The sequence below is a fragment of the Mesoplodon bidens genome (assembly GCF_964165515.1).
Source record: "Mesoplodon bidens genome assembly, chromosome: X".
Lineage (NCBI taxonomy): Eukaryota > Metazoa > Chordata > Mammalia > Artiodactyla > Ziphiidae > Mesoplodon > Mesoplodon bidens.
Genome location: NC_138163.1, coordinates 45,917,138 through 45,943,357, shown reverse-complemented (window position 1 = coordinate 45,943,357; position 26,220 = coordinate 45,917,138). Strand labels below are relative to the sequence as shown.

Here is a 26,220-nt window from a genome sequence, read left to right as displayed (position 1 = left end):
TGAACTCTCAGGAAAAAAAAAAAAAAACTAGAAAAATCACTTTGGCTTGTTTTGTGTTTGCTGGAACTACTACTAACTCTTGAGTCCTGCTATGGTGATAAAATCAACCTTGGAGAGCCAGTGTGGTGTGGTACAGGAGAACGCAGGGTGGAAGTCAAGAGACCTGGGTTCACAATCTCAACTTGGTCACTAATCAGCTCACCTTTCTGAACCTCAGTTTCCCCAACCATAAAATGGAAATTGAGCCAGATGATCTCCAAGGGCCTTCCAATTATAAGATTCTATTAGCCCTGTCGTCTAAGGTAGGGAGCATCAAATTTCTTTATTTTATTTTATTTCATCCATTCATTGATTCAACAAACATTTACTCCACCAAGTATTGTGAAAGGCACCGAGGGAGGCAAACCTGTTTCTCACCTTCACAAAACTTACAGTTTGGGGAGGGAGAGAAAACAGCTAATTAAACATGTAATACCAACAAAATGTGGTATTACAACAAAGTTCAAAGCCTTAAAGGATCATAAAGAGGAGAATTTAGCCAAGCCTAAGGGGTCATGGCAAGTCTCTTGAATCAGTGGTATTTAAGTTGAGCCCTGTGGGAGGAGGAGAATTTAGCCAGACTCAGATGAGTGGGTAACAGATTAGGAAGGGAAGAGTGTCCCAAGCAATGGGCACAGCATGTGTGAAGTTCTGGAAGTAAGAGAGAGCCTGGTGCAAATACACAACTGGAAGGCAGTCAGCATTGCTGGAGCATAGAGACAGAGGAGGGAGTGGTTAAGCACAAGAGGTCCTCATGGCCCAGACCATGAAGGGCTTGTAAGCCATGTAAGAGAGTTAGAACTTTATCCTAAGAGCAATGGGAAGCCATTCAATGAACTTTGGCACAGTTGTAACATGATCAGATTTGCAGTTTAGGAAGCTCCCTCTGGCTGCAGTGTGCGAAGAATGGATTGAGCATCCAGATTGCCCTTGCAATTACGAGAATGGAATGAAACGTTAAGAGGGAGAAACAGGGAAAGAGACAGACACAGTCCACCAAAAATAAAATAAAATAAAATAAAAATAAAAAACACCCACTGCAGCTCTCCTTTCCTCACTCTAAAACCAGAGTTTCTTAAGTTTGAAAGTAGCCAACCTGTGAATTCAATGGAATTCTGGGAAGCTGGACATTGTGTTTTATCTTTTATAGATGAGTAATTTTGACAGGAAGCTAAGTACTTCCCACTCTACAGCGGTCGTCCCAACATCCTAGCGCTAACACCAGGCAACTACTCCAAGCTTTCAAATTGGGATTAGCCAAATAATAACCATACGACTAAGTCGTCAACAAGAACAGGCCCACAGAGAGAAATAGAGGAAGAGAGAGACAGAGACGGAGAGAGACAGAGAAACAGAGACACAGAGGAAGACAACAGCACATGTTTCTATTGTGATTACCAGGAGCTTCAAGTCCTTCAAAGCATGGATGGGCAGAGAAAGAGGAAATTGTTATTAAATGTTTTAATTTAGCTGGGTGTAGGAGCTAGTCTTCAGAAGATCTGAACTGAATTCCTGGAACTGCTTGCTGCTAAGTAGCTGCATGATTTGGGCAAATCTTGAGACTCAGGTGTCTCATCTGTTAAATGAGCAAGTTGGACCAGACGACTCCCTAAAATTTCATATTCCACTAGCTTTGTAAAGCTCAAAGATGATGCCACTGATGACTAGACTGTGTCTCTATCCGTGCATGTGTCTCTCTGTGTCCTCCACTCTTCATTTCTCCTATAAAGTCAGCAATTTTAAAACTTATAACACCAAAGATCATTTTAAGAATATGAGTATACGTTGTCATTTTGCACCTCTCCCTCTCTGTGACTCTTCTGGGTTGTCTGTTTCTCTGTGTTTTTGTGTCATTATTTCTCTTCTTCCCCCTTGCAATACCAGTTAAAATTTCTAATGTGCAAATTTCCTATATGTATTTAACCCTATTCATTTTCTCTCCTTCTTACTCTTTCTCTATCTTCCTCCCTCCCTTCCATCAATTCATTCCCTCATAGTTCTCAATCACCCACTCCCAAGCCCCATCTCAGATTTCTATTTCTTTGATCTGTTATGACCTCTACAGGCATTGTTTGGTGTTGCCACAGGTGCACTAAATAGAAGACAAAAACACAAAGTGGACATTACAGGCATGCCTACTGATTTACTAGAAGGCCATAGTTCGGTCTGAAGCCATCCCACACAACCCACAGAGCATTTACTTGCTGGCGACCCCCACTCCTTGCTTCTTTCTCTCTGACAGAGACAGTGAGGGTAGGCTCTAGTGACATCCCATTCCAGAATGGGCTTTGTGGGAGTCCAGCTACCAAATTACCTTCCATTCAATCTGACAAGTATTTATTGAGCACCTACTGTGTGCCTAGCGCTCAGCAAGTTCCTCCAGGGACACCTGGGGTCTCCACACAATATAACCTAATCCTGCCACAGCAGGAACTCAACATTATTGCACTGGCTTTGTTCAGAAGGCTTGGCTGCGCTGAGATTACAGCCTGCAGACTTCATTCAACTCCTTTGGCTTGGAAATGAGGCTGCTTTTCAACAAAAGTGCGGAGTTGAATCAGCCTGAGGCTTTAATTCAGGGCATGTTCTCATTTGAACTTTGGAGTTACCTTGTGTGCATCAGAAGGGTACAATACATTGCTTACCTTCCGCAGAAGGTTCCTCTTGGGAGAGTCTTAGCGTTTCCAAGATGTCATTAAAGCCATAATCTGTCACTTTGAGTACAAAACGCCCATCTACCACACAGTTCCGAGACTTCAGCCTCCCATGAGCAAACTCTCTGTGATGTAAGTACTTCATGCCCTGCAGATGATACAAACGGGATTTATTTAGCAACTTATTTAACTATTTTGTGCTTTTAGAGCCACTTTCTGAGACTGTTAATGGCATGAGCTATTATGATCTAGAATTCAGCCTTTTTCTCTTACACACAGGCAAAGCAAAACTTTGACAACAAGAATCGTTTCCAGGTCCCTTCTAGCGTTAAAATTTTACGTTTTGTTGAAGAATCATACCTTGTGGGCATAAAGAACTGTGTGTTATTGGAAGATTTATTGACATTTCAAACACAGGATAGATCTATACATATATAATTGCCAAGAATTTGAAGATTCTGATTTTCCCCCAAAAGGTCTAGTCAAACTCTCATCTACTACTGGCAGGAATGGAAATTGGTACAGCCTTTTGGGTGGGTAATTTGGAAATAGCTATCAAAATTGAAAGTATGTGTACCCTGTGACCTAGGGATTCTACTTCCCCAAAGAAATGCTTGCACATGTGCACATACACAAGAATGCTCCTTGCAGCTCTGCTTTATATTATATAATTGGATGTCTAATAAATATCAAGAAGGGACATCCAAATTGTGGTACATCCAACATATGGAATATTCTGCAACAATTAAAAATAATAAGATCAATTTGTATGTACTGATAGGGAACCATATCTAAGCCATAAAGTAAGTGAAAAGGAGTAAGTTGCAGAACTATGTGACAGTATGTATTTTAAACAACAAAATCTATAATGTATGTAAATACACAAAAAAATGAATTGCAAGGTTAATCACCAAATTGTCAACAGTGATTAATTTGGGGGGAAGATATGAAGGAGGATTGAGTAATTGTCAGTATTTTCCCAATATATTTATATCACCTGATTTCTAAATTTAATTGAATGCATTATTTTTATAATTAGAAATGTCTTATTTTTATAATTTATATAAAATATATACAATTTATTTTTTATATATTTTTAATTAAAAATAGACAATAAAAAAGAAAGCTGAAAGCAAGAAAGCTGATACTGACTGCTACAGTTTGCTTGGCAACCTTATATGACATTCAAATGTGATCTACTAAGACTTTACCACATGGGTTTAATCATTCACATATAAATACATCCATTTTCTACTGCAGTCATCTTGGGACTGTTTATGCTGAGTCCTTTTAAGTATCTGGCTCTATTTTGCTGCCTGACACCCCTTTGTATTTGTATGCTTTACATCTTGCACCCTAGGAAATTCTGTTGTCCCCAGTACTTCCAAGCAGAGTCTATAGTGGGGGAGATTTCTCCCTAGATGTCTAATGCTTGGGTTTCATTCATCACGGGTCTGAGAGGACTCATTTAGAGGACTCTCCCTTAACTCATGGGACTTTGCTTACAGAGTGAGTGGAAAGAGTATTAGAATAGGAATTAGGAGATTTAGATTCTATTATTAGCTCTTCCACTTAATAGCCAGCTGGTAAATGTTTATTGAGTATCTACTATGTGTGGTAGACACTATATAACAAAAACCTCATTTAGTTTCTCTGAGCCTCTGTAAAAGGAGGATAATCACACTTCTTTTATGGAAAATTGGAATGAGATAATGTCTATAAAGCTACCTTGAAAAGAGTTAGGCCACAATACAAGGGTCAAGACTGTGATTAATATACAGGAAGCTCAATGACTATTGGCTATCCAAATCAGCCCACTACAAGTGCACATAGACACAATTTTCATATCACTCTAGGGAGTTCATAGACTCCACTGAAGCCCATCCATGGACCCATCTGTGAACCCCGTTGGCTGTTAATAGTCCTTGCCTCTGAGAATGGAGGTGCTGCCTGATAGAACCGATGGTCTTTTGGCTTTCTGGTCATGCTGCGTTCCACATCTATACCTATGGTATGGACCTATGCAAAGACCCATCACCTAGTTCTAGACTGAACCACCTTTTAGAACGTGAAAGCCAGGAGATGGGGCTAAGCAGAACCAAAGAGCCTGGGAATGAGCACTTTCCCACATCTGGAAGGCAGAGAAATGGGATGGAAGAAAGGATTGCTTAAGGCAGAAGAGTGCTCAATAGCTATAGGGAGTAAACACAGATCTGGCCCTCAAACGGGGGAGCAGGTGAGGAGCAAGCAAATTCTTTCTGTATCAGGACCTTATAACAGATATGGACAAAGGGGCTATGAGAAGAAGTGAGGGCAGACACAGGGAAGGAAGGTGGAGCATCACAATGACCCAAGGAAAGTGAAACATCCCAAAATATTGAAGTTCTAAACTACAGGGAAAATCTTGGATTTTCAGTCTTTCCATTAACCTTGATGAGATCCAGCAGGAGTGATGATTTAAACATCCAATCTAGTTTCACATCCCGGTTTGTCAGTATGTCTTCCAGGCTCCTTCGGGAACAGAATTCTGTCACAATGGCAAACATCCCCGAAACATAGAAGAAGCCCACTAAAGGGTTAATATTCTCATGACGTAGGTCCTTCATCTGGAAACAGAGGGAGAGAAGAGAGTCACAGCTGTTCTGTCTCAATTGGAGCTGGGGCCTTCTTCCTGATTCTTTAGGGACACTGTGGAGTGGAGCTCAGTGACCCAGGAATACTAAAGAGGTTAGTACAGTAAGAGGTGGAATAGATTGTCTTTCCGTGAATATTCATCTATGCAGCATCTATTAAAATAAATAGCTTACATAAACATCAGGCCAAAGCTTACAAAATTTGTTTCAGAAGAAACACTTCGAATTTTGACTACATTTTACCTTTGTATCCATTCATTTTTTTCCACTAATGTGAGAAGCATTTAGTGTGTATCAACAATGTCCAAGGCATTGGACTGCATGCTAGTGATATAGAGATAAACAAAATGAAATCAATATCCTGAAAGAGCTCACATATAAAGAATGGTGATAGACAAACAAACTGACAGCTGTATTTCCCTGTGAAATGGTTTCTTATGGGAGAACGCAATGCTGGTAGAGTTCAGATGGTAAGTATCTAATTCAGCCTGGGAGATCTGGCTTCCCTGAGGAGGTAATGTCTAGACCATCATGAAGCGCAAGTAAGAGCTGACTATGAGAAGGTCACATGATGGGAGGGGTTGAGAGCGAGAGCATGTTATGCTGAGGAAATTGCAACAGGTTTAGGGTGGCCAGAACACAGTGCAAAGGAAAGAATATGAGACAAGGCAGGAGAGATAGGCTTCCCTGGTGACACAGTGGTTAAGAATCCACCTGCCAATGCAGGAGACAAGGGTTCGAGCCCTGGTCCGGGAAGATTCCACATGCCACGGAGCAACTAAGCCCGTGAGCCACAACTACTAAGCCTGCGCTCTAGAGTCCATGTGTCACAACTATTGAGCCCACATGCCACAACTACTGAAACCCGTGCACCTAGAGCCCGTGCTCTGCAACAAGAGAAGCCACCGCAATGAGAAGTCTGCACACCACAACAAAGAGTAGCCCCCGCTCAACACAACTAAAGAAAGCCCGTGTGCAGCAACAAAGACCCAATGAAGCCATAAATAAATAAATAAATAAATAAATAAATAAATAAATTTATAAAAAGCTGGAGAGTTAGACAGGAGACACATCCTGTGCAGCTTTGAGAACCGTGCTATAGAATTAGAAATTAATATTACGGTCACTCAATAATTGTTATCTATTATTATTACTTTTTAATGGGGGATGAGAGAGAAAAGGGCTCCATTATTGCTTCTAGATTTCTACTTGGATTCCTGGGTACATGGCAGTGATATACATCAATATAAGAAATTCAGGGATGTTTTAGTAGTGGATATATTGGTGCCCCACCTATATCCCCTTTACAGTGCATCCTGTAGCTGCTGTAAATGTTGGCTGGTAACTCACAGTTGCTCCATTCTCTGGAAGATTGTCCTAGAGGCTAAGCCAAAGGGGAGCTATCTTACTTGAAAGGTTGGGGCCCACCCACAGACCTCAGCTAATGATTGACTGACTGGGAAAGGTACAAAAGTTCAACTCCCTCACCTCAAAGTGGAACGCATGGTACAACTTGTGCTCCAGTATTTCTCCCATAAAATCATACTGAAGCTAGTCTCAAGCTGAGATCACATACTTGCCGAGCTTTTACTTCTGCCTTATCCTTCATCCTCACTCCTCTTCTCTTGAGAGCATTCTCTCAATGAGTAATTTGAACAAGAATCTCCATCTCAGGCTCAGCTTTTAGAGAATCTGACCTAAGACAGTGGGAAAGCAAATTTTGGGTGATGGGGACAGCTGATTAATTCAGTTTGAGACACATTAAGAATGAGGTGCCTGTGGAACACCAAGGTGGAACTATTCCAAGGAGATAGTGTGTTCTAGATAAATAGACTTGGGAATTGTGAACATGTAAATGGTAGATGAAATCAGTGGGAGTGAGTGAGATAACCCAAGGGAAGCATATAAAATAAAAAGAAAAGGAGGGGGTGAATATCAACATTTAAAAGATGGGAAAAGGAAGAACTTCCTGCATAAAGACTTAGAAATGAGGCTAGAGAAGTGGAGAAAGGCTTATTTAGAACAACATTATGAACACCACAGGAAGAGTTTCAGGGAAGTGAGGTAAATGCCAGAAGGAATTTCAGGAAAATGTGATAAATACTAGAGAGGTGAGGTAAGATGAAGACAACTACACCTAGACACATCATAATTAAACTCCTAAAATCTAAAGATAAACTTATGCAGGCAGTCAGAGAATATACAAAAACCTCTTCATGATTAAAAAAAATTCACAGAAAATCAGAAGTCAAAGGGACATGTATGAAAAAACCTTCAGGTAACATCAAACCCAAGAGTAAAACATTAAATTCTTTTCCTCTAGAGTCAAGAGCAAGACAAGGATGTCTTCCTTCACCATTTCTACTCAATATTGTATAATAGCATCAAAACACTGATGAGAAAAGCTAAAGAAAACTTAAATAAATGAAGATCTATACCACATTAATGGACTGAAAGTTTCAGTATTGTTAAGATGTCCATTTTCCCTAAATTGATTTATAAATTCATATAACCCCCTATGAAAAATTCCAGAAGGTTTTATTGAAGTAATGGACAAGTTTATTCAAGAACTTATTGAAAATTAAAATGAACTACCTTATCCAAAACAATCTTGAAAAAGAACAATTTGCAGGAGCTTACACCACTTAACTATAGGAGTTACTATGGAGCTGTGATAATCAAGATAGCGTGATGTTGGCAGAAGGGTACACTAATGAGTTAGTGAAATAGAGTACAGAGTCTAAAAATATACCCACACATATATAGTCAGTTAATTTTTCACCAAGTTGAAAAGTTAATTAAGTGGAGAAAGGAAAGCCTTTTTAAAATAATTGTTACTGGAACACTGGATATCGCTATGGAAAAAAAAAATTAACCATGACCACTATCTCAGTCCATACACAAAAACTAATTCAAAATGGATCATAATCCTAAATCTAAAATCTTGGAACTGGCAAAGATTTTCAAGCCACAAAATAAAATCATAAATTGGATTTCCTCAAAATTAAAAATTTTGCTCACCGAAACCATTAAACAAACAATCCACAGACTGAGAAAAAATATTGTAAAACATATATCTGACCAAAGGAAGGTTATATAAAGAACGTCTACATTTCAACAATTAAAAGGCAAAACTCTCATTTTTTTTTTAAATGGGTAAAAACATGAACAGACAATTCACAAAAGAAGATATACAAATGAATTATATACACATGAAAAGATGCTCAATAACATTAGTCATCAAGAAAATGCAAATTAAAACCACAATAAGATAACATTTTATACACCATAGAAAGGCAAATATCAAAAAGACAAATGTTGGGCTTCCCTGGTGGCGCAGTGGTTGAGAGTCCGCCTGCCGATGCAGGGGACACGGGTTCGTGCCCCGGTCTGGGAAGATCCCACATGCCGCAGAGCGGCTAGGCCCGTGAGCCATGGCTGCTGAGCCTGCGCATCCGGAGCCTGTGCTCTGCAAGGGGAGAGGCCACAACAGTGAGAGGCCCGCCTACCGCAAAAAAAAAAAAAAAAAAAAAAAAAAAAAAAAAAAAAGACAAATGTTGCTGAGAATTTAAAGCAACTGGAACTTTTGTACATTTCTGACAGGAGTGTAAAGTATTGTAACCAATTTGGAGACCTGTTTGGATGTTTCATATAAAGTTATACGTACATCTACTCTATGACTCAGTTTGTCTATTCTTAAGAATTTACCAAAGAGAAGTGAAAATATATGTTCACAAAAATATCAATACTTGGACAAAAATGTTTATACTTGCCTATGAAGAAATACCCAACATACTAATCATCAGAGAAATGCAAATCAAAATTACAATATGATATCATCTCCCACCCATTAGGGTGGTTACTATAAATTTAAAAAAATAACCAGATAATAACAAGAGTTGGCAAGGATGTGGAGAAATTAGAACTCTTGTGTACTGTTGGTAGGATTGTAAAATGATGCAACTGCTATGGAAAACAGTATGGAGGTTCCTCAAAAAATTAAAAATAGAACTATAATATGATCCAGAAATTCCACTCCTGGGTATATATCCAAAGAATTGAAAGCAGGATCTCAGAGAGATATTTGCACACCCATATTCATAGTAACCCAAATGTCCATCAAGAAATGAATGAATAACATAAAATGGAATACTGTTCAGCCTTTAAAAGGAAAGAAATCTATTCACACTTTACCACATGGATGAACCTTGAAGACATTATGCTAAGTGAAATATGCCAGTCACAAAAAGACAAATACTATATTATTCCATTTATATAAGGTGTCTAAAGTAGTCATATTCATGGAAACAGAAAGTAGAATGGTGGTTAACCCAGAATAGGGGGAGGGGAAAAAAGTGAGCTGCTATTTAATGGGTACAGAGTTTTATATTTGCAAATTGAAAAAGTTCTGGCGATGTGTTTAACAACAATGCAAGTATATTTAACACTGATGAATTGTACATTTAAAAATAAAGATGGTAAATTTAATGTGTTTTTTCATAATTAAACAAATATTTAGAGTTGTCTTATTCATAACGCCAAAAAGCTGGAACCCAGCCAAATGTTCATCAACAGGAAAATTATAAACAAATTGTGATATATTCATAAAATGAAATACTACTCAGAAATTTTAAAAAATGAACGGCTACTGATACCTGCAAAAACGTGGATTTAATCTTAAAAATACTATGTTGAGAGAAGAAAGTCAGGCACAAAAGAGTATAGTCTATCATTCCACTTATACGAAATCCAAGAACAGAAAAAATATTAATTCATGATGATAGATATCAGAACAATGATTGCCTCTGGGATATAAGAAATGACTGAGAAGGGAAACAAGATAACTTTCTTGGGTGATAGACATATTCTGTATCTTGTTTTGGGGAGTGGTTACACAGATATATGCAATATATGCAATTATCAAAATTCACTGAACAGATAATTCATTCATCAAATTATACGCAAATAAAAAATGTCTTTTCGAAACACAATGAGACATTATACTAAGTGAAATAAACCAGTGACCAAAAGAGGTATCTAAAGTAGTCAAATTCATAGAAACAGAAAATAGAATGGTGGTTATCAGGCATTGAGGGTGAGTGGGGAAAAGGAGAGTTTTGTTTAATGGGTACAGAGTTTCAGCTTTGCAAGAGAAAAGCTGTGACAATCTATTGCCAAAAAATGTGAATATACTCAACACTGAGAGATGGTAATTTCTGTCATTTTATCATAATTTAAAATTAAAAAAAACACAGTGAGATACCCATAGAAACCCACTGGAATACTAAAACGAAAAAGACTGACAAGACTACATCATTGGTGATGATGTAAAGGGAGCTCTCATGACTTGCGTGTAGGAAATTAAACTAGGAAAGGTTTGATAGTGTCTTATAAAGTTAAACATATACTATATTTTAATATAGAAATTCTACTCTTAGGTATTTGCCCAAGAGAAATTAAAATATGTGTCCATAAAAAGACATAAAAAGTATATTTGTGGGCTTCCCTGGTGGCGCAGTGGTTGAGAGTCCGCCTGCCGATGCAGGGGATGCGGGTTCGTGCCCCGGTCCGGGAAGATCCCACATGCTGCGGAGCAGCTGGGCCTGTGAGCCATGGCCGCTGGGCCTGCGCGTCCAGAGCCTGTGCTCCGCAACAGGAGAGGCCACAACAGTGAGAGGCCCGCGTACCGCAAAAAAAAAAAAAAAAAAAAGCATATTTGTATCAGTTTTATTCACAATAGCCAAAATTGGAACCAGCCTAAATGCCCATCAGCAGGAAAATAGATAATTACATTGTGTTATATTCATGCAATTGACTATTACTCAGCAATGAAAAGAACAAGCTATTTATACACATGATAACACGAATGAATCAGTCAGTATGCTGTATGATTCCACTTATATGAGGTTATAGGATAAGCAAAATTAATGCAAGATAGACCAAAAACCCAGAACAGTGGTCTTCTTTGGTTGGGGGGGACGCAATAATTTACTAATGAACACAAGGGAACTTTCTTGAGAGAAAGAAATGTTTTATATCAGGGGTCAGCAATCCTCTTCTGTACATATAGTAAATATTTTAGGCTTTGCTGATCATGTATAGTTTCTGTTGCATAATCTTTGTTTTCTTTTTTTACAACCCTTAAAAAATGTAAAAAACATTCTTAGCTCCCAGGATGTAAAAAACAGGCCAGGATGTAAAAACTTTGCCAATCCCTATTCTATATCATAATAGAAGTCTAGATTATATGGGCATATCTCTTCATCAAAATTATATATCTATGATATGAGCATTTCAATGCGTGTAATTGTACCTCAGAAATACAGAACTGCAAAATAACAACAACAATAATAACCAAGTTAGAGATGTGAGAAGTGGGTGGAGGTAGAGATGAAATAATAATGGTAGAATGTTGATAATTGTTGAAGTTGGGTGACGGACATATGGAGTTTGTTTATATCATTCTGTTTATTTTGTATGTGTTTGTTATTTTCTATAATAAAAGTTTTTTAAAAGAAAAGAAAAACTTTCAGATGTAGCTGAAGCAGTACTTAAAGGGAGTTTTCTAGCTTTAAGTGACTGTACTGGAAACTAAGAAAGGTTAAAATCAACTATAAAAACTTCCAGCTCAAAAAAATAGAAAAAGAACAACAAATTAAAAGCAAAGAAACTAGAATGAAAGAAATAACCAGAATACAAATCAATGAAATAGAAAGCAGACATACAACAGAGAAAAATCAACAAAGCCAAAAGTTGATTTCTGGAAAGGATTAATAAAATTGATAATCTTCCAGCAAAACTGATCAAGAAAGAGAAAACACAAATTATCAATATCAGAAATGAAAATGGGAGCATCACTACAGATCCTAAGGCTACTTAAAAGATTGCATGAGCATATTATGTACAACTTTATGCCAGTAAGTTCGACAACATATATGGAATGGACAACTTCCTTTTAAGCCATAACTTATTGAAACAGGTATAAGAAGAAATAGAAAGTTTGAATAGTCCAATTCAAGAAATTAAATTGAATAGTACAATTCAAGAAATTGAATCTGTAATTTAAAATCTCCACACAAAGAGAAGAACAATAGGAATCTAATTAAAGAGATTCAAGCAGAGAACTGACAAGATCAGGTTTGATTTGGATTCAGATTGCAATGTGGAGAAAAGATTTGACAATGATAAAAGTGGATATGTGTAAAGACAATTGCCAGTGGTTGCCAGGGTTTAGGGGGAGGAAGGTGTGAATAGGCAGAGCATAGAGGATTTTTAGGGCATTGAAACTATTCTGTATGTTACTATAATGGTAGATACATCATTATGCATTTGTCAAAATGCATAGGATGTACTACCCTCTGAACCCTAATGTAAGCTATGGACTTTGGGTGATAATGATGTGTCAGTGTGTGCTCATGGCTGATAACAAATGTACCACTCTGGTTCAGGATGTTGTTAGTGGGGGAGGCTCAATTTTTCTGTGAACCTAAAACTGCTCTAAAAACTAAACTGTCTCTTTAAAAAAAAAAAAACAGACAATTGCAGTAGCTCTAGTGGGTGATGATGGTGGCTTGGACCAGGATGGTAACAGTAAAAATAGAGGAAGAGAACATTGGACTTTTAAGGAAAATGGAGAAGCTCTGAAATACAGGTTGTAGAAAGTGAATTAACTAATGAAGTATTATAATGGTCTTAAAGGATAATTTTAAGGGACATTTTAAGATGGAAACAATATACCTTGTTGCATGACCTTCTGCCATAATACTCAGCTGTTCAGATGCAGGCACAAAGAAAGTTAAGAGTTAGGGTCATCCTGAATATGAGTTTTGTAAGTGTGTCCAAAAAGACAGAAATAAGAATGTGTTCAAATGGTCAACTATGAAATCTAAGGTGGGCATGAAAGAAGATAAAAGAAGGGCTTGTGGGATGGGAGAAAGTAGAGGTCAGTAGACAGGAAGACCCAATGTAAAATATAGGCACAGTTGAAAGAAGAGAAGGCTATAGTCAGAGAGTGTGATGTTTGAATCTATGATTTTGGAAGTGAAGCACTTTCAGTAGCAATTATAGATAATGACAAACCCCAAGGTATAATGATAGTAGTGGATGGCCAAAGTGAAATAGAAGAGAAGATGATTAGAGATTATATGGCAAGGAACTAAATAGCCAAGGTATTAGAAGGTACAAGGAGTATGCCACTCAGTTCCAGATGATGGGAAAGAACATGAGACTGGGAGATAGATACAGCCTGATTTTCCTGAATACATCTTTGCAGAAGTTGGGACCCTAAAAGATGTTGGAAGTCATGAGTCCTTTGGCCTTCTGACTCCAGCTGTTTCCCTTTAAGGAATATCTATCTGACTCTACATGACTCCCTTCTATAGCTGGCTCACCAAGATGTGTTTTCCAGTCTGGGCCCTGATACTCAGTCCCAAAATTTTAAAATCATGAAGGCACATAGTAGGCAAAGCAGTGCTAGACTCACAGTGATAGCATCGTCAGATCCACTTCCTGCTTCATAAAAGTACTAGAAAGGAATTGGGGCCTTTCACATGGTAAATTCTGGAAAATTGGCCTTCACCCTAGAATTGAGTTGCTATCTGCACCTGACATAGTAACACAAGTTAGTAAGGGGACACAAAAAGATATCATGAGGATAATGGGAGCCAGTTTTCTAACTGTTGGGAAAAGGAGTTACAAATACAGAAAGGGAAAGGATAGAATGAACTCTGTGGCATTCAATTACAATTGGAGGTATTAGATGGATGATAAATAGATAGATAGATATAAATGATAGATAATTGAATAAAATTAAAACCACTGGTATAAATGTATGAATAAATAAATAAACGGTAGAGAAGGTAAGGCTCTTTCTTACAATACAGAGCCAACAAATAAACATAGAAAGAATGCTAGAGTTAGAGAATCATCAATGGATGCTAAAATTAGTAGGTAAAAATTTGATAAAAAAACAGGATATTTATACAGACTCAAAGTATCTCTGTACAAATTATGTATTAATTACAATGAGGAAAAAATAACAGTAGCTCTACAGTGGCAAAATCTGGTAGACACCACCTAAACCAAGCAATAAGAGTTAATATCACTAATAATGGGACAATCAACATTATGCGCTTCCTAATACAAAGCACTGAAAAGAACACTGCATCACTTCTGTAGCATTCTGGCTGAAGATGCATAACCTAAATCTAACCATGAAGAACATGGAAAAAACCCAAATTGAGGGACCATCTACAAAATAACTCAGCTGAATTCTTCAAAAAATATCAAAATAAAGAAAAACAACAACAACAACAACAAAAAGCTGAGACTCTGTTTCAGATTAAAGGCAACTAAAAAGACATGACAACCAACTACAATGTGTAAACGTGGATTGGAAACTGGCCCAGGGAAAAATTAGCTATAATGTATTATGACTAATGATAAAATTAAAATATGAGCAGTAGTTTAGATAATATTACTGTATCAATGCTAAATTCTCTGATTTTGATGATTATACCATAGTTATATACAAGAATGTCTTTGTTTTTAGGAAATAAACACTGAAGTATTTAGAGGGAAAATGGCATGATTTCTACACCTTACTCTCAAATGGTTGAGAAAAAAAGAATATATAGTCATCTCTCAGTATCCACTGGGGATTTATTCCAATCCCCTGAGGATACCAAAATCCATGGACGTTGAAGTCCCTTATATAAAATGATACAGCAGTACTTTGAATTCTCCCTTGAAGTGGTTGTAGTAACTTCCTGATTCCCTTATATATTTAATGATTTAAACAAAACCTTTGACATGTATTCATTTGGTATTTGTGCGAGAATCATGATTTTATCCTTTAAAAAAATACTATTTAACACATAATATTGGTTGTTATCAAACAATGTAATAAATACTTGTCAACTTAAAAAATAAAATAAAATAAAATAGTACAGTGGGCCCTCCATATCCGTGGGTTCTGCAGCTGCAGATTTAACCAATCTGAAGTTGGTTAAATCAAGGGGTGCAGAACACATGGATTCTGAAGGCCGTCTGTACATAAATTTATAAATAGAGAATGAAAAGCACTAGGAAAAATGTAAACAATTGCTTAATCTGGGTAGGATATACAGTAGTTCCTTGAATTATTCTTGCAGCTTTGCTGCAAGTTTGAAATTATGTCAGAATTTTAAATTACCCAAAAAAGGTATCATGGACACACTCTACCTTGGGTCTTCTCATTTCCATACTTCTAGTTTATCAGCTCCCCCAGGTTTGGCATTGTTTGGCTCCATACTTTGGATCTAGCTCTCTGTTTAGCATCCCAGATAATCAAACCAGTGTGGAACTGCTTATTCTAGCTCTGACCTTAGTCCCCCCTTCTGGATTCATCTCTCATTATTTTTCCTTCAGCTCCAGGCATCAAAACCACATATAAGGGAAATACCAAATCATAACATCTCATTCTGATCCATGGGGCACATTGGGTCCCTCATGGGCTGCACCTCTTCCATTTCCCCATTTCCCTTGTTTTCTCACTTGTACAGCAGTCTGGATGTAGCAGGTGTCTCATTCAATCCTATTGGATTGATTTGAACTTGCCTGATTCATAAATGTGAAGAAATATATCATTATCTTCTAGAAATCCCACTTTCATGAGTCTGAAGGAACCAGAGACAGTCTCCATAAATCTTTTATGAACTCAAAGTTCAAGGAGGAGTCAATTTTAAATGGTTTGAGAGGAAGCATCATCATCTCTGCCTTATGTACAGACTACTTCCTTAAACAAACTATCCAAGGACTTTTTTTTTTTTTTTTGCGGTAGGTGGGCCTCTCACTGTTGTGGCCTCTCCCGTTGAGGAGCACAGGCTCCGGATATGCAGGCTCAGCGGCCATGGCTCACGGGCCCAGTTGCTCCGTGGCATGTGGGATCTTCCCGGACCGGGGCACGAACCCGTGTCCCCTGCATCGGCAGGCAGACTCTCAACCACTGTGCCACCAGGGAAGCCCCCAAGGACTTTTTTAATATAATTGGTGGGATTGGGAAATCACCTTTTTTCTTATGTAAATAAAAATTACCAGATGACTTTTCCAGGCCTGGCAAACGGAGATTTTGAATGATTATGGGATATGTACTTAATAATCATCAGATACCTACCATTTTACAAAGAAGCTATATGTCAGGAAATGTGCGAGATGCTTTACATGTATTATCTCAACCCTGGGAAGCAGACATTAATATACTCCTTTTACAAATAAGGAAAGTAAAGCTCAGGGAGTTTAGGTGACTTTCCCAAGTTAATATATCTCTTAAGTGGTAAAGCTGAGAAGTGAATCCTTCATGTCTTTCTGACTCCAGAGCCCATACTTTTGCCATTGCATCATATGGTCGTAACGAGTCAGTAGCTACCCTATAGTTTCCCTGCACTGATCTCTTAAAGGATCTTCCTAACAGCTGATATTAGTTACTCTGGAGAAAGGATTGGTGGTTTCAGTGGGAATATATATGAGAGGGTTTCTCATACCATTTCAAACATATCACTTGCACTTGATTTGATGGATTTAATGTCTCCAAAATCTCCAGAAGGGAACTTTTTCAGCCACACCCAATCACCCTAGAAAGAAAAGATAAAGACTGTTGGTGAGCCTTAGTTGCCAGCAGCTTTAGAGCAATGTCCCTTCCACATGAAGAGTTTATAGTTAGACCATCAACCTAAACAAGCGTTGTTCCTCCTCTCTCACCCTCCACCCCATGGACATTCTGTAATTCGGAGAGAAAAAGGAGGTCACACAGAGAAGTTAAAGTTTAAAATTCCAATTAACTAAAGCAGGGAAACAATTGCAGGGATGCAGATGCCATAAAAGGAATGATACTGCTCTCTGCAACGACTTCCTTAACTAACTGCAGAAAGTGCCGGGTCATTTCACTCATTCATAGCTAAGTGATGTAGCACCAGGTTTCCTGCGATTAATGGTGATGGTTGATGGTTGCAATTCTCACTGCCTTGAGGCGTCTATGTCGAGAGATGTAGGGCAGGAGATGTAGTACAGCAAATGTTTCCTGCATTTACCTTCATCCATTTTTCTCTTGTGGGACAGGCCATTTTGGGGGCCTGTTATGCTTTAATCATAAACTGATTGGCTTAAACATCGATTAAACATTTTTTATTTGGATGTACAAATGTACCACCATAGTAATAGGGTAATCTAGACTCTTTCAGAAGTCTATTTCTGACGTTTTAAGCACAAAACAGCTATTTCTAAGGCTGCTGTCAAGTCAAAAACAACAATTATTTTACTGTCTTCACTTTAACACCAGTGCCTGATAGATAATTTTCTTCTACGTGCATAGCCTCAAGAATTCATCAGTCACCGAGCCCTATTTAGTTTCTGTCCAGCCCAAATCTGAAAAAAGCAATACATAGATTCCTTTTTCTCTGTAATAATAATAATAATGCCTTACATTTGCACAGCGCTCTCTCCTCTTCAAAGTGCTTTCACGTCTATTACCTATAGCCTGGAGATTCCATTTCAGGCTGCACCAATTTGTCATCAAGTAGAGATAATAAAGCAGAGAGCTCTGTACAGTCAAATTCCGAGAATAAGAGAGTGTAGCCACTCTCTTATTATGGAATATATCCAGCTGTGGCACTACATCTGGAGACCAGCCGGAGGCAAAGGCTAATAATGGGAGCTGCAGGCATCTGAGTTACTTGCCGTACTGTGTGTTAGAGGGTATCTTCTGGCCAAGGAGCTCAAAACCCTTTAACTAGGAAATAGCTTCTAGAGACCTTCAGCAGCTGAACAAAACTGTGCCAGCCAGGCTCACGCCCACAAAATTCAGAAAGGTGGTCCAGGACCAGTGCCTGCCTGTAGCACAGTGGTCAAAGTCCCAAAGGCAGCTTTCCTGGTCTCTTGCCCAGCAATTCCCTGAGTGTGGCCCTAGACCAGTTACATCATAGTCACTTAGGAACTGGTTAGAAAGGCCCATTGTAAGGCCCCACAAAATCTAAAGGATTTTGCCCTTTAGAGGGATCAAAGGCTGAGGTTTAAGCTGAAAGAATAAACTCTAACTGGAATTTACAAAGTCAGCCCATGTGTGGGTTATACACTGATGTGTATATAGTAAAGCCTTCCCAGCACCTTTGCAATAATATTACTTGGACCATGGTCACTGCTAGCCTCTATGGCACCTTTGTGCTAATTAGCAAAGGGTGCTTTCCCTCAAGTAAAAAAAAATAATGTGAGAATATTATTTTGCAGCCTGTGGCAGCCCTGTGATGTTGGGCAGCAGTCCCAGCTGTATATATCTGTGCATGTACCACACTCTCGTTGACTCACACATACTCCAGACACCAGGGAAAACACTCCACTAGCAGCTTCAGTATTCTGCGTACCACCAAGCCCTGCCTGCCAGGTAAGGCCTCTTTGTCAGGTCCGCCCCCTCATTCCAGAACTAGGCTGAGAGGCCAGAATCTCTTTGCTCACTCCTGCACCACTCTCATATAAGTTACTATAGGTCTACAATGTGAAGAGTACCCTCTTAGAAGTGGTTCCCTTGTGCAGTGTACAGCCTGAATATCAGTACTGGCAGCCCTGACGCTGCCTATAGCCAGTGCCTAATACCTTCTTCCTGGAGTCTGCCCTATTGCAGATATGGGTCCGCTTTCTCTCTTGCTTATTAACTTTTACAAGTAGTTAAGCAGAGCTTTTTTTCCTCCCAAATCACCAAATTTGAGGACATCATATTTAAAGGAATTGAAGCCTGAAGAGATTAAGTGACTTGCCCAAGGTCAGAAGGTTAGGTAGTAACAGAGCCAAGGTCTTCCATCTCCCACTTTGTTGCTCTTTCCTCCCATGGGCTTTCTTTGGTTTGGGGGATTTGTGTGTGTTTGTTTAAAGATTTAAACAATGCTCATGAACTTTATAAGCAAATGTTTATTAAGTCTGTGTGTATCCTACTTTATGAGTAATGAGGAAAAGGGAGGATATGGGCCGGTTTTATCTTTAGTGCACATGCACTATTTGTTTTGTTTTTTCTTTTAAGAGAAAGAATGATAAAATGCTTCACTCATCATTCACTTTTTAATTAAGAGGAAGAAACATCAAACTCTATCCACTAAAGTTTTTAGAAGTAATTTAAAATCCATCAGTTTTGCACTAAGGCCATGTTGTATTAACTAAGAGTCAAGAGAATTAAGATCTAGACCTGGCTTTGCCTCAAATTCAGGGGTGGTCTTAGGGTAGCTACCTCATTGGCCTGAGCCTCAGTTTCCTCACTGATAGAGCTGGATGACTTAGATGATTTCTAAGGTCCTTTTCAGCTTTGATGATCCAATTCTGAGATGAGAGAGAAAAGATGGTTGGTGCAAAGGAGAGGAGCGGAGAGAGAGCTATACGGGATATAGAAGGTGGGAAGATAGTAAAAAAAAAAAAAGGCTCTGGAAAAGAGAGATGAATGGGGAGGGTGTGCGGGGGAGAGACAGAAATGAGACAAAGAGAAAAACACAGGGAGAGGTTGAGGGACAGAAGGAGTCAGAGAATAAAGAGGGAGGATCAGTTCAGTGGGTTCTCTCTGAGTGTGTCAGGCTTGCACTACTGCCCACCTCACCCCCTCTCCCCTAGACTGTGGCTATTAGAACAGATCCTGACACGTCCCCATTGCATCGGCCAGTCATTGCTCTTTCTCCCCAGCAGTCTGCTCAGCTGGCTTTCCTTTTACACCTCACAGAGTATCTCTGAGATAAGGGCTGATTTTCCTGTACAGTTCTGAAGGCTATGCATCTGTGTGTCCCATCAAAGTGTGAATCTGTGTCAATGTATTACAATGTTATGGCATGTCCTAAAGAAGCCTGTCCTCTGTTATTAGGTATCTGCTACTCCAGGCACGTTGTCTGGAACTTCCACACCTTCCAGTAAAAATTCTTATGAAAATTCGGTTTATGCTAAACAGAAACTAGATAATGAATCTTTAAAACACTCCTAATAGAGGGCTGTTTCAGAAGGCACACTGGACCTCTTTGTTTGGTCTGTTGATTCGATTGACTACTCCTCTCTCCCGGAGTCCTCTTTAGCTCTAGCTGGGCAGTTTTCTAGCTTCGACTGTCTTCCTTTGCACCCTGCCATCAGCCTAATCTTGACCTCATGGTGTAGTATTATTCTCACTAACACCTTCCGTTTGTGCAGATAAAGTTCTCCTTTGGCCTACACAATTCAGAAACACCCATGATCTGACTGACCAACAGCAGTCATTATGGGAACTAACTCAACTGTGCTTCCTTCCAAAATGAGGAAATATCTGACAGATTCTTAAAATCCAATTACATACAGATGTTTATTTTCTCCCTTCTTAATTCTACACTATCACCTTCCAGCTCCACCAAATAAAACATACCACAATTAAACACATAAATTCTTCCGCAGGATCAGAGAATCATAGCATATCCGAGCCAGAAGAGGCCTTACTCTTAGTTCAGCAATTCTCAACCCTGGCTGCACATATAGGGGAACTTTTAAAAGAAATACCAATGCCTGGGCCCACCCCATACCAAATGAATCAGAGTTACTATGCCTGGGCATAGGTATTTTTTTTAAGTTTCCCACAGAGATTCTAGTGAATAGCCAAGATTAAGAATTTAGTTCAACCCCTCAGTTTACAGATGAAAAACCAAGAGACTGCCATAGGTATTGAGATTTACTTCAGAATCTTAGAGATGTCAATATATTTGTAAAGCCATCAGCCCCATTCCATTTGACATTCAAAAGATTATCTTGAGATTATCTTGCCTTTGGTCTTTGAGAGAGTAGAACTGTCAATTCCCCAATACCTCAAGTTTACATTCGAATCAAATCTCCTCTTTGATTAAATTAAGTTCAAGGCAAGATCCAGAGGTTTCCTGCTCCAAATTTAAGTCAACACACTTCAGGTACACTGAGAAAATATATGCCATGCTGACCTTGGCGTTTTTATGTAGCTATAAATTATTTATCCAATGAAGGAGAGCATTCACTTGGAAAATCCAATGGTGGACAACCTAAAAACTCATTCTGGCCTGTTTTGGACTTTCTTTGTAGTTACTATTGAAGTTGAGAGTGTTTGCTGCTTTTGGGAGTATCTTCAAACAAAACAAGGAAACCATACTGGGAAGGCCTTACTTAGGAGGGACAGAAAGGCAGTCTAGTTTCCCTTTTACCCCCGGCTTAACTCTTTCCTGCTGAGAAGAAACAGTTAGTCTCTCTAACTGATGCAAGATTTGTTCTGGTTGCCAAATTCCAGTATCTTAGAACAAGGGGTTGGGGGTGGTCTCTTAAAGCTTGAAAGACAGAAATTTAAGTGAAATAAAAAGGATTTCTATTTTAGACATCAGAAGGTAACCTTTTACTGCAAGAGGAAGTACAGGCTGAGAAAAGGAAAGAAATGAATAATTTTTTTAAGATTTCAGTAATATCAGAGAATAACAGGTAAAGGAAGAACAAGCAGTATTTGAAGGGAAGAGCTTGCCCCAAGCCTTACTCTATATAAGCATGTCGCTAGACATCCCATCACAAACATTTCACTCAGGAAGTCATTTCTTCTATTATTATATCTATGTCTTCTGGAATGAGTGACATGGTTAGGTGTTTGGGCCTCACGAACTTTTCTCCGCATTCATAGTAAATACATGGTGTTGAAAGATCAATGAAGTTGGAAGTAAGTAGATTAGTTGCCGAGGAAAATCATCATCAAAAATGTCAACCAAACAAGTCTGTAAGGGAATAATGGACAAAAAAACTTATCAAAAGGAAAGACTTACCAAAAGCCTCAATATTTTGGCACAAAGACTAAGTAAGTCCTACGTCACTGCCTCATTTTAAAACCCAAGAAGGCAGCAGATTAGATAGCTGTTGGATATCCTACCTCATAAATCGCTATGTTGGAGTTTTCATAGGTGGCTGGAGTTAGGCTCCCTGAAGAAAAGGAGAGCCTTGGGGACCTTCCACTTTGGACCTCCGATGTGATCTGGAAGCTTACATTGGTACGACTTCCTCTCTGTGAAAGGATTAGAAAAGAAAGTTTATGAACAAAATTACCATGATTAAGGACAGAGCATTGAGCTATGGTATAGACACTATGCTTACATGGTATTTTTTCTTTTTTAATTCCTAAGAGAGTAACTCTATGAGTTGAGCTCTATAAACATGAGATTGATTAACTTTTCCTATCCCCAGCATTTTTTTTATCCTAGGATTGGTTCTGTGCTTCACCTCCGTATACCACAATTCACCTCCATATACCACAAAAGAAAGGCAAAGCTTTGCAGATATTTCCATCTCCTAGAGAAGATTAGAAGGCAAAGCTTTGCAGATATTTCCATCTCCTAGAGAAGATTAGAGCCGTGGATTTTGGGGGACAAGAAAGAACACCTGTCATAATTTAATTTGGGACCCTCATTTTATAGACAAAAATGAGAAAAAGATGAGAATCTAACATTTTGAAAAAATCAATAGAAAAATTAGGACAGAATCCCACTGTTCTGGCTCTTAGGCCTAGCTCTTTATGTTATACCATCTTGAATGGCCTACTTTTTTGTGCAGGCAAGATTAATGACAGAAGATATCTCAGAAAGCTATAAGATTACCATTACCACGGAGAGTGAGAAGATCATCTGCCCATGATTTATAAGTCTGAGGTTTAAATAGGCCAAATTTCTTATTCCTTTATTTGTTAATTAGTACACATATGTCTGATAAGAGAGGGCTAAGAAGTGTACAGTTGAATGACAAAAGGAAGGGTTATCTCCAATCTGTGTTAACTTTTAAAATTGAACATCTTCAACTGAACTTAATATCTTCAACTGAGCCAACAGACGTACTTCATATGAAGAAATAATAAGTCAACAAGTTCCTCATATCCTTCTCCAAGTCTCTAAATATGCCTTTCTTAAAATTATAGCAATTCAGAGTTAGCAGTTACATTTGGTATTGTCTAGGCCATTCCCTACCACCAACTCCCACACTCTCATTTTACAATGAAGAAACAGAAACCTAGAGAGGGACTCAGGGACTGGAAGAGGAATGTAGATGTTATATTTCCGGTCTTGTGTTCTTTGTACCACATCATGCTTTGTTTCACTTTTGCTTGCCAATAAAAATTAATCTCAAGTAGTTTCACACACTCTGTCCTTAACAGTCTTTGATAAATGGAAGATCACCAGTTGATTTAGCCCTGAGTTCAGTTCATTCTACCAAGACAAGACTATCACAAAGCTCCAAGGCAATAATAAACTATACTTAGCCCCTAATGTGTTGAAGTCCCAACAGCTCAAGATTCAGACAAGGTAGAAAACTTGACTCTTCACATAACCCTTGCATCAACCTGAACTCTCCTCAACAGAGTAAGGCCAGAGAGGAATCCACTTCCCTTTCATTCTTTATTTTCATATCTCAGCAGGAGCACCTAGATCTCTATATTGAGATATAAACCTCTCCATGAAGAGCAAAGGAGAAAGCAAGAGAATCTGCCAAAATCCACATATATTTGAGCTTCAGCTTCACTTTCTTCTAAAAACTTCCTTTCCTGACCTGACTTCTGCTGACCTGCCAATTTTTCTAGACTGAATTAAATTTTTATTCACCAAGAGTTTACACTTTCAGACATTCCATTTGGATGGAATTCTTGGCTTGGCTTCTTGACTGATTAGACACAGCCAGCTGCAAGTTTGTGACTACACAGCAGTTAAGGAAAATATATGCTCCCCTTATCTTCTTCCATCAGAACCCATGGTACAAGCCAAGTGCCAAAAAGGATCTGGAGGCCAAGGGCTATGTTCTTCTAGGTAATGCCATCCCTTTCCACCTGGGGCAATGTAGCAAAGAAAAAAGGAGAAGAAGAAGAAGAAGAAGAAGAAGAAGAAGAAGAAGAAGAAGAAGAAGAAGAAGAAGAAGAAGAAGCAGCCCTGTAAGGCTATCTATCCCTGTTGCTATTAATTTTTATCACTCATATGGTGAGAAGTGGTGATGACTGTTTTTTTTTAACTCACCTTATGTCAGAATTTATGCACAAGTGAAAGAAAAGATCTATTATCATGAACAAGATTTTAAAACCTTAGGCACTTTGCTCATCTGAAGGTAGCACTATTCTGCTATTTATGGTGATTTTGTGAGAACTGGTATGAAACCCAAATATATTTTGTGTCTCAGTAGGAAAGAGAGAAGGCATAGGTGGAGAAGGTTTTATATTTACTGGACTACTGCAAGGCCTATAAAAAGGAGAGGCTAATTCAGTCCAAAACTGAGCTATGTTTATTGTTTTGACACTTTAGACCCAAAACATCTAGTTATATTGAATATGACAAATCGAGACAAATTCCACCACCTGAGTTCCAGTGTCCTCTGGTGGCTTCAAAAATAGAGACTAACATCAATACATTTTGATGGCATAAGGGCAGAATGTAGCTTTCAGCCACAGTGATCATTTTGGCATTCAGCAACACATTTCCAGGAACATGATATCAACCTTACAAAAGGATCTGGTGATTTAAACAAGTAAGAGTTAGGGTTGTAATTGAGACTTAAAGCAAACAGCTGAACTTTTTATTTGATTCCAAATGCACAGGGTATCATCATGTAAATCCACTCTCACCCAGCCAACTAGTTAAAGCATACCTTTTAGTGTCACATTTAGGCAAGTGATCAGTTCTGTCACAGAGATAATTAATTCTCAGATCTGGTATGCTGGTGTAGCAAAAGTAAATAGCACATAAGAACAATGTGAGGTGTGGGAATCCTCTCCCTACACCCTGCCACCACCATACAAGAATTTGCAAAGACTAATGTCTTTATTTTGACCATATATACTGGGCACAAAGAGGCACAGTCTCCTACTACTAGCTGCATTGGACAAAACTCTTCCCTAGGGCTTCCCTGGTGGCGCAGTGGTTGAGAGTCCGCCTGCCGATGCAGGGGACACGGGTTCGTGCCCCGGTCCGCGAAGATCCCACATGCCGCGGAGCGGCTGGGCCTGTGAGCCACGGCCGATGAGCCTGCGCGTCCGGAGCCTGTGCTCCGCAATGGGAGAGGCCACAGCAGTGAGAGGCCCGCGTACCACAAAAAACAAACAAAAAAACAAAAAAAAAACCTCTTCCCTACACATTTTCTTTTCCAAGCTCTTGTTTGTGCTGTTTTCTCTGCCTAGGAGGCCTATAGGGGCGAGGCAGGTAATATAAGTTGATGAAATAAGTTGAGTATAAGACAATAGAGAGTGATGGGAACTGTGTCAAACTGCAGACATCGTTTTTGCAAATTCTTCCCAAAATGGCAACTACTGAAGAGTTTCAGCCAGTTGCCACAATGATGCCCAAAGTTGATAGATCTTCCAACCTATAAAGAACACCCAGAAATCCAGGTTTTTATGTGTAATCTCACAATTCCAAAATTCTGGCTACAATTTTTTTAAAACCATAAAGGTCAGACAAAAGTGGTTACCAGTTTGTGACCTGGGACCTAGACAAATCCTCTCCCGCCTTCTTTAAGACCTAGACTCGGTGCTGGGTCTCTGAGAAGACTTCCTCCACTGATCTATCTCCTCTTAAGTTCTACCATATTTCTAGTGTCCTTTGTGCAATATGGCATCTACCAACTCGTACGGTATGATGTGTCTCTCTGACTTGACTGTAATCTCCATGAAGGCAGGGACTACATGCCATCTCTTACAAAGCCTAGCCCAAGGCCAGGACATAGTGGCAGGCACTCAGTGAAAATAGCCAATTACAACACAATCACAATCAGAAGAGAACACCTGGTGACACTTAACTTTCTTTCACTAGTTGATTCATTCACCACTTTTAAGAGCACCTATTACACTATCAGCACCACATCAGGTGCTATGAGCTAACATTAAAACAAAAAAGATGTACCTCCAC

General features: G+C 38.9%; 1 protein-coding gene across 1 annotated transcript in view; it reads right to left on the bottom strand.

The window, feature by feature from the left end:
• The window catches only part of GUCY2F (guanylate cyclase 2F, retinal), a gene marked incomplete at both ends in the record, with an annotated part of 79,968 nt that overhangs the window by 25,181 nt on the left and 28,567 nt on the right, over nt 1-26,220 (bottom strand). The window contains 4 exons of the mRNA XM_081222056.1: nt 2,685-2,841; nt 5,123-5,299; nt 16,846-16,935; nt 22,218-22,349. Of these exons, the coding sequence (XP_081078182.1) occupies nt 2,685-2,841; nt 5,123-5,299; nt 16,846-16,935; nt 22,218-22,349 (556 nt within the window). The remainder of the gene's footprint in view (nt 1-2,684; nt 2,842-5,122; nt 5,300-16,845; nt 16,936-22,217; nt 22,350-26,220) is intronic.